This window comes from Brassica oleracea, unplaced genomic scaffold (genome assembly GCF_000695525.1).
Source record: "Brassica oleracea var. oleracea cultivar TO1000 unplaced genomic scaffold, BOL UnpScaffold00928, whole genome shotgun sequence".
Classification (NCBI taxonomy): Eukaryota; Viridiplantae; Streptophyta; class Magnoliopsida; order Brassicales; family Brassicaceae; genus Brassica; species Brassica oleracea.
In genome coordinates this window covers 2,339-19,941 of record NW_013617526.1, presented here as the reverse complement: position 1 = coordinate 19,941, position 17,603 = coordinate 2,339, and the positions used below count along the sequence as shown (strand labels likewise).

Here is a 17,603-nt window from a genome sequence, read left to right as displayed (position 1 = left end):
TCTAAATGCCTTCTAAATTTTTTTTCTAAGAATTCTAGTGCACCTAATATAAACTATAGTTTAATTCTAACGTTGTCCCGTTTTTCCATAATTATATAACACTAGAGAATATTATATTAACCTAAAATATAAGAAGTGTATATTCTTTCCATAAATAAAAGTTACGGAATTACCTAATACGATTTACATATATATGGCAATTAATGATTATAAATAATAAAGATTTGATAACAATTTTTGCATCCTTTTTCATTTTTGTTTAATTTTATATTATTAAAAAAATAAACAATCACATTAACCATATAATAAAAAAATTAGATTTTTTCTTATATGTTATATTTTGAATTTTTTAAAATGATTTTAAATTATAAAAAAGAGAAAACCTTATATGTTATAATTTTTTTTAAAACGACTTTAAAATACAAAAATGAGGACACCTTATATGTTATATTTTTCTTATATGTTAGATTTTTTCTTATATGTTATATTTTGAATTTTTAAACGACTTTAAATTACAAAAATGTAAGTTTTCCTTAAATATACGACTAAAAACATTAAAATGACATGTATCAATTGGATGGTTGATTTGAAAGTTTTCAAAACCATATGGAAGATAAAAGTCAAAATAATTCAACTGTGGAAACAATACTGTTCATTTTTTTAAAGAATGTGTTCGATGGAAAAAATAAATTTTTATGTCATAATTTGTTTAATGTCCAATCCGATCAACCATGATATATTAATTATAGTTTTGTTCCATAATTTTTAACAAAAATTGATCCGATCCATCAGAAAAAATTATATAATAAAAAAAATTGTATATGTATAAATAAAATGATCAAATATATAAAAAAAATTATCGATAATATATATAAATAAACTATCCTAGTAACATAATTAAAATTGAGAGATGTTGCTATGCATTGCATATGTTACATATGTGCTTCGTGTAATTAAGTATATATTATCTCAGTCTGCATGACGGACCATCTAACTATACGCGTCTATGATTAATTACTGCTTACATATTTGTTACTGATTATAGGTCGGCTATAGTGTTTTTTTTTTGTAGACAGCTCTACGCTATGTAGACACACTGAGTGCATCATGATGCCATATAATAATTAATAGCTGTATACCGGTCCTGAAAATATGAAGGCTAGAAGCAAATTGAAAATTAAGGCCTGTTTATTATAGGTTATGTAAGAAAAAAAAAACTTTTAATGCAAATATTAAAAGGAGTAATCGAACCCCTTACCTGGTTATCAGAGAGCAACTCTACAAACCACTAGGCTACTTGACACTTCAGGTATTTAATGGCCGGTTAAATAATTAAATAAAACAAGGCCGGAAGCCTAAGCCGGTACTATATATGTAATGAATGGCGACATAGAGCGGGACGGATTTCATCGCGTATTTAAAATAACGCTTTTGCTTCACCATTCAACATAATACTAAAACCACCAATTACACAGTTAATAAAAACAAAAAGAAACGTTTTTTGTTTGTTCGTCAATTTCCAATACCGCACTTGTTCTAGTGTACGCTTCAGTTATGGTGCGTTATTTAACTAGGAAGTGCGTTTTCCCTTGTTTATCTTTTATGTTACAATTATTTTAAATAACTAAACAAATTTAATAGTTACAGAATCTAATTACTATACTATTTTCCATAACTTACAAAATAACAAGTAATATTTAATAATATAGATTTACAAAATATTAAATTATAGTTTTTTGTTTATATATTAATTTAATTATAGTCCATATCCCATATATATATATATATATATTTATGTTTGAAATATTAATTTTAACCAGCATTTTTAAAATAGACAGAATCAATCGGTCAAACTGTAACTGTAACCCAAAATATAATTTATATATTTAAAAATATTAGTTAAAAAAATAATAACAAAGATTTTTTTAAAAAAATATTTTAACTAAATCATAAAATAAAATATAGAAATTAGAATATAAAAAATCATAGTTTTAGATAACCATGCTTTCAGTCAGGTATGAATCGGTTCTTATAGGGTCGGATCTATTCGGATCGGTTATTTTTGGATTCGGATCTATTCGATCGGTGTTTTTGGTTTCAGTTCTTTCAGATAGAAGAATTTTAGATCCAATAAAATTTTTGGTTCGGTTTCGCTCAAATATTTTTGAGTTATTTTAAAATATATTTATTATGTTAATATATTATTTATATTATTTAATTATAATCTATATTCTATAGCATTATTATTTTATTAGTTAAATAATTTTTCATTACCGCAAATATATTGTCACCAATCAAACTATATTTCACACCGCTTTTTACTTAAAGCCACAATTACACCGTCCCGAACTTTAATTCCGCACGAATCGCAGTTGTACTATACCGCACTTCAATTCCGTATGCTTCTTTTACCAAATCCGCCGTCACCTTTCCGACCCATAGTTTGAATTTATAAGGAACAAAAAAACACTTCTCTGCGTAACTGGACTATTTACTATTAGCGAGAATGTCACATCTCTTTTGTTGTAGAGATGAAATGTGCAAGAACGTTACATTTTCTCCCATCTGCTGCAAAGAAAAATATAATATACTAACCGTTCTATATCACGCTCGAGCACTTGAGCAAGTTACTATAAAGAAATACATTTTTTAGTAGATTAAAATTTTATAGGCCGGTGGTTGTTCGTATATTAAAATTTTAACTCCTCGTACTAGAGATCCATAAAACCGTTCAGCTTATAACGATATCTTTGTATCCAGATCTCGAACTGATTATATCAAACTATCTTGTTATCTTCTTAATTACAATCTAGAAAATTACGGTTACAAGATACTGGTTGCCTTGTTAGTTGTTACATTATTAAAATTCTAGTAAATTGTAAGCTACATTTTTGGACTTAAATTACAAGCTGATTCTCATTACTTTTGTCAGTCATCATGTGTGAAGTCATATGTTATGTAACACAATTCTTTTTGCTTGAATAATTAAGACCAATTCCTGTGAGACACTAAAATATCATATTTGGTGCAATTTCATTTATAATAAGACACAAAAATGATATAATTCCAGAAAATTTGGTGTAATATAAATAAAGTCACAAAAAAGTTAGTGTAACATTATTTATCACACCAAATATTTAAATACATATTTTATTATATTTTATCTAATAGTATAGTTCAATTATATCATTAACTAGTTCAAATTTGTAATTAAACATAAATATATTGCATTATTTGTATTTTTTATATAATATTGTTAAGAAATATAAACGTAAATAAATATTATGAAAATAATAATACCTTAGTGTGATAAAATAATCATTTATCAATAAAAATAATAAAAATATACATTATTAAAATTGAAAACATCAAATAATATATAATATTACTTTTGGTGTAAAATTTAATATTTTGGTTGGAGATAACAAAACGAAAAATGACACCAAAACACTAAATTTGATATAATTTCAACATCAAATTTGATGTTGCGATTGGAGATGCCTTTAATTATGTAACACAACAGATAATCGATCAAACACTAAAAAGAAATGGTTAAAAATGACAATTTCCAACTTTGGTTTTGTCGAAAAAATGAAGTTTATTAAGAAATTATTTTGCTGCTACAAAAGTTCAATATGATATAGTGTATAAGTGCATATATAAATTCCCTACAGTATTAACAACAATATTGGTGTTAATAGTAAAATAGCTTACATAATTTTGCGCAGCTCGGTTTAAAAAATGGATGGACATTTGATATTGGTTTTATGGTTTATGTAAAATAAAGAACATAAAAGAAGGAAACAATAAAGGAGGAAAACAAAAGGAGAGAGGGTGTAGAGTCATGAAATGGGGTCCGGTTTGTCACGGTGAGGCATGTTCCTGTAGTGGCCGGTGAGACGCGTCCGTTCTCCGACGTAAGTGTTCCCGGTGGCGGCGACGTTTGCGGGTTTGCTTTTCGAGGTAGGGCGAACCGCGAGTCGGCGAGTTTGGATTTGAGGGTAACGGGCTTGGGCCTAAGCGGGTTGGTTCGTTTAAGTTGGGCTTTGTGTTTGGGCCTTTAGGTCTTTGTAACTCACTTTGGGCTTCGGCCTTTTTTGCTAATATAATCCAGTTGGGAAAAAAAAGTAGAGTCATGAAATGGGGTCAGCAGAAAGAAACGAGAAGAGACTGCAAGTTCGAATTATTCCTTCTTCCGTGTGTGTTATCATTTGCTTTTATTATTTTCAAAATGTAGACATTAAATCTTTTATCTCCCTATCTACATATAAATTATTATACATCTTTATGTACATTGCGTTAGTGGTGGTACTACCGGACCACAAAGAAAGAAAGTGGCCATGAAAGCTTAAGCAGAGCTGCAATAAGCTGACACATATGAAATCTGTCTAAACATATCCAAGAAAATCTAATTCAATAAATATGTACAAATGGTCACAAAATAGTAAAAGGATGTAATCATGTAAAGTTGGCATGCTCAAGTCGTTTTCTCTATTAACTAAAACCCAATTTTGAAGGTTTTAATAAACACTGTGGGAATCACATTGGATAATAGTATAATACAAAAAGTGTGTAATTGATCACTAACGTCCATAATTAACTAAATGCTGCGGCCAAAATTAAATACATTTGTGCTAAGTAAAAAAAAGAAATTTGTACTTAAACGAAAATAATTAGGAAAAGTGTATAAACATAGAAATACACTTTTTTTTCTTAAAAAGATTAATTATTAAGAAAGTGAAAGGAAAAGGAAACAAAAAAGAAAGTGAAGAGTGAAGAAAGACTGATGATAAAGCTTTACACGTGATTTTAAAGACACCAAAGCCCCAAAAGCAAACCTCTTTTGCATGCGTCTTTAAAGAAGAGCACAAATAATAAAAAGAGCTTCTTTTTCAATTTCTACATCACAATCTCATCCTTTTATCTTCCTCCTCTCCTCCTTCATCGACATCATCATTCATTACACACTCCCTTCTCCTTCGTCTTCTTCTCAGAATTTTTTCTACACATTGATAGGAAAGCTATAATCTTTTGCGTCACTCAATCTTCTGAAGCAGCAATCTTTTCATTGGTTGGTGAGTGTTTCTCTGTTTTATATGTTTATTTTACTGTTTTTGTTTTTCATTAATATTAGCGGACGGGTCATTTTCTCTCCGTAGCAATTAATTCAAAGTTATGTTTTTTTTTATAAAAAATAAAAATTCTCTTGGGTGAGATATTGATATTTCCACTGCTCTTTTCGATGTTTATTCCTTCCCTTTGTTCACTTGCTCTCTCCCTCTCTCTACAATTCACAGCAACAACAAAAATAAAAAAGCTACGATTTTTGTTTCCTCTTGGCTTTGTAGTTATCTGTTTGGGGTCGTCCATATTTTGCTCCGGGATCTCATTTTCCGGTTTCGAATAGAGACAAAAGCTTAAAGCTTCCTCCGGTTTTGTCTTCTGGGTATTCCCAATCTTCTCTTTAAAGCTTCAATCTTTTGTCTTAATGGAACAGCAATAAAAAAAATCTTCTGGGTTTTTGTTTCTTGGTCTCTTCACTGGTTTCTTGTCTCTCTCTTGAGAGAAAAACTAGAGGCCCTGTGTCTGTGTATGTGCAGGTTATATTTTTTTACCTCTCTGTTTTCTTCTTCTTTCAAACTTTGTAATAATAGCATCAAACAACAACTGAAACATGTAAACTGTGACTAGAAGTTAAATTTTTTTTTTTTTTAATTTACTTACTGTTAATTTTTTTTTTTCAAAGTTTTGATTGTAAAATTTAACCTATAAAACACCATCATGGTTTCTGGATTTTCTGTATTTAATGCAATCTGACAAATGGGTTTTCGATTTAAATTTGTTTTCTTTCTTACTCATGATTTTGCAGGTTGGATAAAGACAAGAAGAGATCAGTTTTTTGTTTCATTCATTCCTTTTGTAGTGGAACCCGGAAGAGAGAAGAATGCCGATTAGGCCAATGAAAGAAACCTCCGAGACTCACTTACTCATCAAACCCAAGCATCTCCCCAAAGCCGTGCAAAACGGTAAATCCCCTCCTACTCCGGCGACGACGACGGCGGCAGCTCAGAGCCAAGCTTCTTCACCTTCTCCGCCGTCCAAGAACCGTAGCCGGAGGAGAAACCGCGGTGGTCGAAAATCAGACCAAGGAGATGTCTGTATGAGACCTAGCTCCCGTCCTCGTAAACCGCCGCCTCAGAACGCTCCCGTCGCCGCCGTCTCCGGCACAGAGATAGTCGCCGTGAACCATCAGATGCAAATGGGTGTTCGTGGGTCGAGTAAGAACTCAAACTTTGCGCCGAGACCTGGGTTCGGACAGCTTGGAACTAAATGCATCGTCAAAGCTAACCATTTCCTGGCTGACTTACCGACCAAAGATCTGAATCACTACGATGTAAGTTTTCGTGTTTGTCCTTTTAATGTTCTGTAATGAAAAAATTAAAAAAAAAAAGCTTAAAACTTTAGATATTGTTCATATTGTTTATGTGTCCATTTGACATTGGTTTAACCTTTGCAGGTAACAATAACTCCTGAAGTGTCATCAAAAAGTGTCAACAGAGCTATCATTGCTGAGTTAGTGAGACTATACAAAGAGTCTGATCTCGGGTCGAGACTTCCTGCTTACGACGGCCGGAAAAGTCTTTACACCGCCGGAGAGCTTCCTTTCACTTGGAAAGAGTTCACTGTTAAGATCTTCGATGAAGACGATGGTATCATCAATGGCCCTAGGTAAGTATCCTTGATTGATATTTGTTTTTTTTTTGTGTATTTTATTTGAATATTTTTGACATGTTTTGGTAGGAGGGAGAGATCGTATAAGGTGGCTATCAAGTTTGCTGCACGGGCCAATATGCATCACTTAGGCGAGTTCCTAGCTGGTAAACGCGCGGATGGACCGCAAGAGGCGTTGCAGATTCTCGACATTGTACTCAGGGAGCTGTCTGTTAAGAGGTTCTGTCCTGTGGGAAGATCGTTTTTTTCGCCTGATATTAGAACACCGCAGCGACTTGGTGAAGGGTTACAGTCATGGTGTGGGTTTTACCAGAGCATTAGACCTACACAAATGGGTTTATCTCTTAACATCGGTAAATAAAGTTTAACTTTAAAGAGCTTTGTTACTGTGTTATGCTTATGTACAGTCACCTTTAATGTTCTCTCCTTTTACTTTATAGACATGGCTTCAGCTGCGTTTATCGAGCCTCTTCCTGTGATTGAGTTTGTAGCACAGCTTCTTGGGAAAGATGTCTTGTCAAAGCCATTGTCTGACTCTGATCGTATTAAGGTACAATGCTCTTCAACATCACATAGTATTAAGTCCTTGAATGTTCTCTCAATATTTGGTGATTGTAACAGATCAAGAAGGGTCTCAGGGGAGTGAAAGTAGAGGTCACTCATAGAGCAAACGTGAGAAGGAAATACCGTGTTGCCGGTTTAACAGCTCAACCAACAAGGGAGCTTATGTTTCCTGTTGATGAGAACGCTACGATGAAGTCGGTTATTGAGTATTTCCAAGAGATGTATGGGTTCACGATCCAGCACACGCATTTGCCGTGTCTTCAAGTTGGAAACCAGAAGAAGGCGAGCTATTTGCCAATGGAGGCATGCAAAATAGTGGAGGGACAACGGTACACAAAAAGGTTGAACGAGAAGCAGATTACTGCTCTTTTAAAAGTTACATGCCAGAGGCCAAGGGACAGAGAAAACGACATTTTGAAGGTTATCTTTCATCTTTTTTTTTTCAGTGGTTCCTTTGTGAGTTAGGGTTAATCTTTGGTTTTGGATAATGTATTGAAGACTGTGCAACACAACGCGTATGATCAAGATCCATATGCTAAGGAGTTTGGTGTGAATATAAGCGAAAAGCTAGCTTCTGTTGAAGCTAGGATCCTTCCAGCTCCTTGGGTAAAATAACAACACTACTAACAAATATATGAATTGTTCTCAAACTATGATACTGTTATGCTAATTAGTTTCTCTTCCCTTGCTACTACAGCTTAAGTATCATGAGAATGGGAAAGAAAAGGATTGCCTTCCGCAAGTGGGTCAATGGAATATGATGAATAAGAAGATGATCAATGGGATGACGGTGAGCAGATGGGCCTGTGTTAACTTCTCACGCAGTGTTCAAGAAAATGTTGCTCGTGGATTTTGTAATGAACTTGGTCAGATGTGTGAAGTTTCTGGCATGGTAATATACTCTTTCTTTGCTGCTTTTAAACTGGGAAGTGTTTCTTATCATAAAGTTTCTCTTCGTTTGTTACTGTAGGAGTTTAATCCGGAACCTGTGATACCGATATACAGTGCGAGGCCTGATCAAGTTGAGAAAGCTCTAAAGCATGTTTATCACACTGCTATGAACAAAACCAAAGGCAAAGAGTTAGAGCTTCTCTTGGCCATTTTACCTGATAACAACGGTTCACTCTACGGTATTAGCATCATATCTCTACATCCATAAAGTTAACTCTTTTTGTCTTTTTGTGTATGATTATAATAAAAACGAAATGCTTTTTGGTAATCTCAGGGGATCTTAAGAGAATCTGTGAAACCGAGCTTGGTTTGATATCTCAGTGTTGTCTCACAAAACATGTGTTCAAGATTAGCAAACAGTATCTGGCTAATGTATCCCTTAAAATCAATGTCAAGGTGAATACTTATTACCTCTAAATTGAAAAATGTTCATTTGTTTTAGCATTATGAATCTCAAATCTGTTCTTTCTTATCTTGTTTTCAGATGGGAGGAAGGAACACAGTTCTGTTAGATGCCATAAGCTGTAGGATTCCATTGGTTAGCGATATACCAACAATTATATTCGGCGCAGACGTGACTCACCCGGAGAACGGGGAAGAGTCAAGCCCTTCAATCGCTGCTGTAAAGCTTATTATACAACACAACTCAATTAATCACACACTTCTATATCAAAAAAAGTAGCTGATCATCGTTTTGTTTTTCTTTATTAGGTTGTTGCTTCGCAAGACTGGCCTGAAGTGACAAAGTATGCTGGTTTGGTTTGTGCACAAGCTCACAGGCAAGAACTTATACAAGATTTGTATAAAACATGGCAGGATCCTGTACGTGGCACTGTTAGTGGCGGTATGATCAGGTAAAATAAACAAATCGGGATATTTTCCGTTTCTTGCGGTTTAATTTTATCGTTTGATTCACAAGTTTGCTTTTCTTTTTGACAGGGACCTTCTGATCTCATTCAGGAAAGCAACAGGGCAGAAACCGCTTCGAATCATCTTTTATCGGTCTGTTTCTCATTACTCATTTTCAGCTAAAAAACGTTCTATTATAATGTGTTTCTCAACGATGTCATGCTCGTGCAGTGATGGAGTAAGCGAAGGACAGTTCTACCAAGTCTTACTCTACGAGTTGGATGCAATTCGTAAGGTAATACAACTTCTGCTTCTGGTTTTGTTTGTTCTTGTTTACTTGAGATCTTGTCTTATTTTAGAGCAAAACGTTTTGTGTGTTAGGCTTGTGCGTCACTTGAACCAAATTATCAGCCACCTGTGACATTCATAGTTGTACAGAAGAGGCACCACACCCGTTTGTTTGCTAATAATCACCGAGACAAAAGTAGTACTGACCGAAGCGGAAACATCTTACCTGGTCAGTTCTCTCTTGAACACGGGTTTCAAACAAAAGATCATCATAGCAGAACTAACCAACTGTTTCTTTGGCTCTCTTTTTTTCAGGTACGGTGGTTGACACTAAGATATGTCATCCAACTGAATTCGACTTCTACCTTTGTAGCCACGCTGGTATACAGGTAAGAACGAGATTAGCTAATAGTATGGACATTTTTGTGTGTTTAACTATCTTAAAAAAAATGAAATTTATTCTGTTGTTATATTATTGTATGGTTTTTTCATACAAACGGTGGTTTACTCATTAAAAAAATATATATATATTGTATGGTTTAGGGAACAAGCAGGCCTGCTCATTACCATGTTCTTTGGGATGAGAACAATTTCACAGCGGATGGTATTCAATCTCTGACTAATAATCTCTGTTATACCTATGCCCGATGCACTCGATCGGTCTCTGTAGGTAAGTGTAACAACGTTTGTTCATTCAATCCATCATCTTCTTCTTTTAAACCCTCAAGTGAGAAGAACTTTACAAACTCTAATATGCTTTTGTTGTTGTTGTTGTGTAGTTCCTCCGGCGTATTATGCGCATCTTGCAGCATTCCGAGCACGTTTCTACATGGAACCGGAGATCATGCAAGATAACGGATCGCCGGGTAAAAAGAGTACGAAGACAACAACTGTAGGAGATCATGGTGTTGGTGGCGGTGTGAAGCCGTTACCTGCTTTGAAGGAGAATGTGAAGAGAGTCATGTTTTACTGCTAAATGAAAGACAAGTAGTTTCGTTTGTTATGTTCCTAGTTCGGCTTTTTAGGTTTGCTGCTAATGTCTGTAAATAAGTTGGTTCGGCTTAGGGTTCTTTATTTCTGTGTGTGTGTGTTTAGCTCAGGTTTCGATGATAACGTTTAATGCAATATGTTTTTCTTAAGGTCTCTCTGGTTCTACTAACAGTAGTTGCAACGTTGTAAGCTTTATCCTTTTTAAGAAGACTGGTTTTTAAAGGAAGCTGCTTTTTAGAGTCCCACATCGGTTAGCTAAAGATGGTTGGTCATAAGCTTCTCAGTATAAAATAGAAGTCGAGGCCCGACGCTCAATTCATACCTTTCTCGGCTTTTTGGCTAAGATCATGTATAGTATCTGTTTTTATCAGTTTAATATCTGATATGCCCACTAGATATTAATTCTATTTTCTTAGGGAGAAAATCCATTAAGATAGCTTGCTATCTGGGTTTTCACTAGTCGTCCATGCGTTGCACTATTGCATGGGCTTGGCTAAGCCCACCAAATCAATAATTAAACTTTTGCTCCAAACCATGTAACAATAATCTGTCGAACCGGGCTGGAATAAACTGAGTCCGGATTATAAAACCTTAACTTAACCGGGACGAAACAAGCTGCTATGCCTTAACTGGGTCGGAATAAACCGAACTTCGAATTGTTAAACCCTAGCTTAACCGGGTCAGACTAATTCAGATTCTCACTATACCTTCGTCGTCTCCATTGATTTCTTCCTCCCAAGCAAAGCTTCTTCGATATTTCCTCGTAAGTCACTCTTTAACAACTCAGCTCTTGTTTTCTGTTCTTGATAATGTCTAGAAGTTGGAACCTAGCTTTGGAGTCGTTGCGTCTTGTTCGTCGTGGTCATATACGAACCCTAGTTTCGCGAGCGCTATTCAATCGCACAGTCTGCACAATCTCCGAAGATCTTCTTTCATCATCGTCATCGAGTCATACTGTTGTGGATGAGAGCTATGTCCTAGCTGAACTATCTTCATTACTTCCGATTTCATCTAAAACCACAACGGGCAAGGAAGATACTTGTTTGAAGGATGAAGTAGCCGTTGATTCGTTTTTATCGCCTGAGGAGAGACTCAGAGGTGTGTTTCTTCAGAAACCGAAGGGGAAGTCTGCGATACACAAGGCTTTGAGCAGTCTTTGTGTTGATTTGAGTATCGACATTGTGGCTAACGTTGTGGATAGTGGGAACTTGAGTGGTGAAGCAATGGTTACGTTCTTCAACTGGGCGATTCGAGAACCTGGAGTGTCTAAAGATGTTGGTAGCTACTACGTGATTCTAAGAGCGTTGGGAAGGAGAAAGTTTTTCACTTTTATGATGGATGTTTTACGGGAAATGGTTAGTTCTGATCTGAAGTGCTTAACCATTGCAATGGATAGCTTTGCTAGGGCTCATTATGTGCGTAGAGCGATACAGTTGTTTGAGGAAAGCCAAGATTTTGGGGTGGAGTGTGGTACTGAGTCTTTTAATTCACTGTTGTGCTGTCTCTGCGAGCGGTCACATGTGAGTGCTGCAAACTCGGTGTTTAATGCGAAGAAAGGTGAGATACCTTTTGATAGTTGTACTTATAACGTTATGATTGGTGGGTGGTCGAAGCTCGGTGAGGTTGAAGAGATGGAGAAGGTTTTGAAGGAGATGGTGGAAGGTGGGTTTGGTCCCGACTGTTTGTCTTTCAGCTACCTTATCGAAGGGTTGGGAAGAGCTGGTCGGATCAATGATTCTGTTGAGATCTTTGATGATATGAAGCACAAGGGTTGTGTTCCTGACGCGAAGGTTTACAACGCTATGATCTGTAATTTCATTTTCGCTCGAGATTTTGATGAATCTGTGAGGTACTACCGAAAGATGCTCGATGAGGAGTGTGACCCTGACTTGGAGACCTATTCCAAGCTTGTTTCTGGGCTCGTCAAAGGCCGTAAGGTTGCAGATGCGCTTGAGATATATGAAGAGATGTTGTCAAGAGGGATTGTTCCCACCACAGGACTCGTTACCTCTTTCATCAAGCCGCTTTGCAGCTATGGTCCACCACACGCTGCGATGGTTATCTATCAGAAAGCGAGAAAAGCTGGGTGTAGGATATCGGAGAGCGCATATAAGCTGTTGCTTAAGCGGCTATCAAGATTTGGGAAATGTGGGATACTGCTGAACGTGTGGGACGAAATGCAAGAGTGTGGATACTCTTCCGACGTGGAAGTCTATGAGTATATCGTGGACGGGCTCTGTAACATTGGCCATCTAGAGAATGCTGTGCTTGTGATGGAAGAAGCCATGCGCAAAGGGTTTTGCCCAAACCGCCTTGTTTATAGTAGGCTTAGCAATAAACTCATGGCTTCAAACAAAACGGAAATGGCTTATAAGCTGTTTCTGAAGATCAAGGAGGCTCGCATTCAAGACAACGCTCGCAGATTCTGGCGAAGAAATGGGTGGCACTTTTGATCTTCATGTTCTGTTGTATGTTCACAGGGAAACTGACAAAGTCTTTGTATATGTGAAAATTTCACTTACTGGATCACATCTTTCTCCAACTTTAGTCTGATAATTTGTAATAGAGAACACTTGAAAGTTTTATTCATTAGGGTGTAGTTTGTATTCCCTTTTGGTGGGTGGTGGTGGCTTAAGCACAAAGGCATACTTGTCCCTTTCCAGGTTGCTGCTGGAAGATTACAATTCTTTAAGAGGCTTCTGAATGGAGGCAGTAATAAGGAAATGGCAGCAGAAGTTCAGAAAAGCGAAAGAGGAGATGAACAAGTGGGAGGCGCTTCAAGTTGGATGGGTTTCCCGCTTCAGTAAAGCTTCTTCTATCATCCAGAGATTAGAGGTAGCTGGAACTATTGAGTTTGTTGGCCAAAGTTTCGAATAATGTATGCGTGATTTTTTTTTCTTTTCTTCTGGTGTTGTGAGTAGGCAATTCAAAATCCTGGGAGCTATGGAGCTTTGAGATGCGTGAAGGGGATTGAAGACGCTCTTCTGCAGAAACAGATGAATCAACTGGAGACTACTCTGCTTTCTATGAGAAACGATTTGTAAGTGTTTTTTTGTTAGGACGTTGCTGTTTTAGGATTGTTGTAGTAGCAAGTAAAAGATCGTTGACATGTTACATCTTACGGCGATGATGATGGAAGGGAGGAGTTCCGAGGATGCGTTTTGACATTTGAGAAGCTTCATCGAGAAGGGTCGCAGCTACTCAAAATGGAACAGAGCAAGAGGAGAATAGAGGAACGAATTGGAGTAAAACCTTGCATTGCTGATTGTTTGAAGGGACTTTCTCTTCTTTATGAGATGCATCAGTCTGAGTAAGCAAACATAATCTACTTTAGTTGCAATCATCATTCGCTGATTTTTTTTTTGTGCTTTTGGTAATTCTGCAGATACCATCTTAAATGTTCGATTCTTTCGGCACTTTCATGTCTTGCACTGAAACCAAGGTACTGAAAGATATATACATCCTTGTTCAAAACTTTGGCAAGTTTATATAATATTGTATAAGAATTGCTCTCCTGTGTTCACTGTTTCCATAGTCCTGGCGATCTTGTAGCGCTACAATACCTCGTGGTTGATCAGCCAAATATTCTGAATAATGAAGGTTAGTACCATTCCTCTTCCATTGTTTTGTTTGCGTTATGAAGAAATGAATGTTACATTTAGCTTATATCTGCTGTGCAGTGCAACACATCTTCGATGTCATATTTGCTGAAGAGATCAAATGATGTCAAGAGGGGATGTCTTTATTTTCTGTATTCTCTTAAATTGCAAAACGAAAATGTAGTTCTTAAGATAAAGTTATAGTTTTGGTGAATGAAAGACAGCAAGGAGTGTAAGGAAAACGCAAGCATTTTGTCTGTTTTATTTCCAGATGGAAAATAAAACAAATCGCTTTTTTGAAGAGTAAAATCACTTTTATTGGTGTTACCTAGCCAAATGTTCCATGGTTTGTCATTAAAATCACTTTTATTGGTGTTAGCTAACACGGATAGGAATCAGTCGATCAGATCCATGGTTTGTCGTTAAATGAAATTACTGGCAACCATAAAAAAATATGGAAGACCACTACGACATGTATTCACCTTTCTTTAATTTAGTAGTAAGAATAATTTGAAAAATACTCTATTAATAGTTTGAAATTTTGAAACTATGACCGGGTGATTGTGGTCGACTGGTAAGGAGATGAGACTGAGACGCCAACACGTTTTAGGTTCGATCCACCTGCTGCGCGAAACTAAGTCACAATTATCCTGGTCACCTAACACGGATATGAGCCTATGCTTTAGGGTCCATTTGAATACCCGGAGAGAGGGTCTATCCGTGGACTGCATCTCCCCTTGGGGATTAGTCTGAGCCTTTCCATGGGCCTGGAATACCCCCAGATTAATCAAAAAAAAAAAAAAAATTTTGAAACTACAGTTTTTTTTATTTTTTGAAAACTACGCTTTATCAAATGTGAAAAGACATTTTAACCAGATTACATATTTCAATAATTTCAATATAAATTCAAAATTAATAATGATAATAATATTAGAATTCTTATGTTTCAGATAAATATGTGTGAGATAAATTCAAATAAGTATATATATATATATTCTATCATGGTTTGAAATTGAAATGTAAGTTATAATTACTTGTAGTTCAAGAACAGGAAAAAACAGAGAGAACAACGCCTAACGTATCATTTAGTAGTGAGTCATCATCATTGAAGAATAGAGGACTAATAGTCATCATTGAACAACGCCTACACATATCATGTCTTTTGAAATGAGTCTATTATTTTTATATATTCACCAAACACAGAGCTGAAGCAACCAACCAAAAGACTACGATCAAGAACATTAGCTCTGTCTCTCCAACGTTTCTCTTCTTTTCCAGAATTCTATTTCAAAACCATTGTTGCACGTTAGCTTTTTGTCTCTTTCCTGAATTAATGTTTGTCATGAGACACTAGAGTGTATGCATCGATTGATTCTGTCAATACGCTGCCAAGTTATGACTGTGTCTCTGAAGTGGATACTAGGAGAATTCGGAAAGGCGAGAAGATCTTTCAGCATAAGAACTGCACAAACAAATTGTTAAAGAGACCAAAAGAAGTCGGGATCTCCTGAGAGAAGTAGCTAGCCTAAAATAGGAGAGGGATTCATTGAAGGCCTCTAAAAACTAAACAAAACCAAATCATTTGTAAGGTCTTTAATGAAGAACGTAAACAAAAGTTGGGTGAAATCACGAAGACGCATTAACCAAATCATTTTTCACGAAATCGAATTACACATAAGAGAATGGGTGAAAATTAATATACCTTGAATGAAAGGAATAATAAAGATGAACTGAAGAAGGAAAATGTTTTTCAAAAATGTGAACAAAATATCACGAAGAAGAAGATGAGACGAAGTTTACTGGTTCTCTTTTTGTTTCAAAAAAATAAAATATTTAGATACATTAAAAAAGATATTGTTGTAGATTCTTATTGAAACTGTTAGTTTAAATATTAAAATTATAATGGCATAATATTGAATATTTCAGAATGAATAATTTAGTAAATTCATATATTCAAAAGTGTATTTTTCAAAATACTTAAATAACAATGTAAGTTTCGAGATCTTTGAGGGCGACTTTAAGGCGATTGAGTGAACAGTTAACGGCGACTTTAAGGCGATTGAGTGAACAGTTCCACAGCAATAATTCACGTCGACTTTTTCAACAGCTCCGGCGCGACACTCTCCGTCGGTACCATTCAACGCGTTCGAGACGAGGCGACGACGAAGACAAGATCGTGTTCTGTTCGTGATGAAATCACCCTGTTGACTTCGCTACCCAGCTGAAGAAGACGACGATCCAAGCTCCAACACAGACCGACGATCCAAGCTCGGGCGCTCAGCACTCCAGAGCTCGGAGTTATGGGTTCCTCACCACCGCCTGTTGACCTAGTTCTACAGTCCCCGGTGAAATCCTACTCCCAAGCTGCTACTCAAAGTACACGTGATCTAGAAGGAAAACTAATAAACGTTATGCGTTTCTCACCGGTGGTGGATATACAAGGAGGTGTAGCATCTGTTGACCTGCCAGAAGAACTTCTCACTGAATCCAAACCTTTGTGGTCTGCATTTGTTGTTGGACACTTCATGGGGGATGCTCCACACATCGGAAAAGTCCACGCCATAGTAAACCGCATCTGGTCATTCCCAGATAGATCAGCAAAGATAGATGCTCACTTCATCAGTCCACGTACGGTTCTCTTCCGCATTGATAACCAGCACCTAAAGGAGAGAGTCTTGAAGAGAACTTTCTGGCATATCGCCGATATACCTATTGTGGTACGAGGATGGTGTCCTAAAACTGCCTCTGCGCCACCTGATCTTACGGCTATTCCGCTATGGGTGGATCTCCAAGGGGTCCCGGACCACCTGTTCTCCGACACTGGTCTTACCTTCTTTGGGGACACAATCAGCCGTACCGTCAAGCTTCACAATACGGAACGATGCGTCCGTCTTGACGTTGCGCGTTTACTCGTGGTTATGAACCTAGAGGAACCTATACCTTCGACTATAAATGTCAGAGGATCTGGAGAGACAATCACTGTCAGCTACCCGTGGTTACCCCCACGATGCCTTGGATGTCAGTTATGGGGTCACACTGATAAAACATGCTCCAAGAATAAGCACATCAAAGATAAAACAGAAGGTGCTAAAGAAAAAGAAAAGGATCCCGTGGGTTATGATATGGAGGCTCCTCTTACCAACTCGGCCAAGGAAACAGAGGTCTCAAAAAGTATTGACACTGACAAACCTGTGCAAGAGGTGGAGAACGTGGAAAGGACATAAACTACAATAGACAAGGAGCATACCGAAGAAGACGGTAACATTAGCGTATCGGACAAGGAAGCGGGTAATAATGGTGTTTCTGAGAACGAAGAACCATGGCTTATGGTACTACAGAGCTCGCCTTCTGGGAGTCGGAAACTTGAAAAGCCGGAAACAAGTAAGGTGCCCGAAGATCAAAGCAAAACCTCACCGTCCCGTTTCCATTTGCTACGCAAGGAGCTTGAGGAGGGTGAAATGGAAGATGAAGACGAAAGTGAGAGCTCTGAGGGGGAAAGCTCAGTCGAAATAAGGGAAACACTTGAGAAGAGGAAACAATTGGAGAAGGAAAAGTCTGGTAAGAACAAGAATAACCAGAAAAAAAAAAACCAAAATACAACAGCGGGGAACAAAAACGATCAATCCAAAG

The 17,603-nt window shown here is 36.7% G+C and overlaps 3 protein-coding genes across 7 annotated transcripts; all 3 read left to right on the top strand.

Annotated features, from left to right (window-relative positions):
• The first annotated feature begins 4,901 nt into the window (after positions 1-4,901).
• On the top strand, positions 4,902-10,529 carry LOC106320458 (protein argonaute 10). Of its 5 annotated transcripts, XM_013758828.1 has the most exons (19): positions 4,902-5,075; positions 5,349-5,446; positions 5,870-6,394; positions 6,518-6,729; positions 6,802-7,085; positions 7,173-7,282; positions 7,354-7,716; positions 7,795-7,902; positions 7,994-8,188; positions 8,267-8,426; positions 8,522-8,643; positions 8,732-8,869; positions 8,959-9,101; positions 9,187-9,249; positions 9,328-9,391; positions 9,478-9,613; positions 9,700-9,773; positions 9,928-10,054; positions 10,164-10,360. In XM_013758828.1, the coding sequence occupies exons 3-19, from the start codon at positions 5,945-5,947 to the stop codon at positions 10,358-10,360; spliced, it is 2,946 nt and encodes a 981-aa protein (XP_013614282.1). In that variant the 5' UTR covers positions 4,902-5,075; positions 5,349-5,446; positions 5,870-5,944. The 5 variants fall into 5 exon arrangements, with proteins under 5 accessions (XP_013614282.1, XP_013614279.1, XP_013614281.1 ...); XM_013758825.1 differs by lacking the exon at positions 5,349-5,446; XM_013758827.1 differs by lacking the exon at positions 4,902-5,075 and having other exon boundaries at positions 5,250-5,446.
• Positions 10,530-11,120: 591 nt separating this feature from the next.
• On the top strand, positions 11,121-12,973 carry LOC106320459 (putative pentatricopeptide repeat-containing protein At5g43820). The gene has a single exon (XM_013758829.1). The coding sequence runs from the start codon at positions 11,184-11,186 to the stop codon at positions 12,825-12,827; it is 1,644 nt and encodes a 547-aa protein (XP_013614283.1). The 5' UTR covers positions 11,121-11,183; the 3' UTR covers positions 12,828-12,973.
• Positions 12,974-13,037: 64 nt separating this feature from the next.
• On the top strand, positions 13,038-14,274 carry LOC106320461 (uncharacterized protein At5g43822). Its single transcript, XM_013758830.1, has 6 exons — positions 13,038-13,209; positions 13,296-13,414; positions 13,514-13,684; positions 13,760-13,816; positions 13,910-13,974; positions 14,055-14,274. Exons 1-6 carry the CDS (start codon positions 13,078-13,080, stop codon positions 14,096-14,098), a joined length of 588 nt encoding a protein of 195 aa, XP_013614284.1. The 5' UTR covers positions 13,038-13,077; the 3' UTR covers positions 14,099-14,274.
• The last annotated feature ends 3,329 nt before the right edge of the window (positions 14,275-17,603 follow it).

Coding starts and splice junctions, on each gene's coding strand:
- LOC106320458 (XM_013758824.1), top strand. CDS start 5,945: ATGCCGATTAGGCCAATGAAAGAAACCTCCGAGACTCACTTACTCATC. Junction 6,395..6,517: donor AAGATCTGAATCACTACGAT/GTAAGTTTTCGT, acceptor TAACCTTTGCAG/GTAACAATAACTCCTGAAGT. Junction 10,055..10,163: donor CACTCGATCGGTCTCTGTAG/GTAAGTGTAACA, acceptor GTTGTTGTGTAG/TTCCTCCGGCGTATTATGCG.
- LOC106320459 (XM_013758829.1), top strand. CDS start 11,184: ATGTCTAGAAGTTGGAACCTAGCTTTGGAGTCGTTGCGTCTTGTTCGT.
- LOC106320461 (XM_013758830.1), top strand. CDS start 13,078: ATGGAGGCAGTAATAAGGAAATGGCAGCAGAAGTTCAGAAAAGCGAAA. Junction 13,817..13,909: donor TGTCTTGCACTGAAACCAAG/GTACTGAAAGAT, acceptor CTGTTTCCATAG/TCCTGGCGATCTTGTAGCGC. Junction 13,975..14,054: donor AAATATTCTGAATAATGAAG/GTTAGTACCATT, acceptor TCTGCTGTGCAG/TGCAACACATCTTCGATGTC.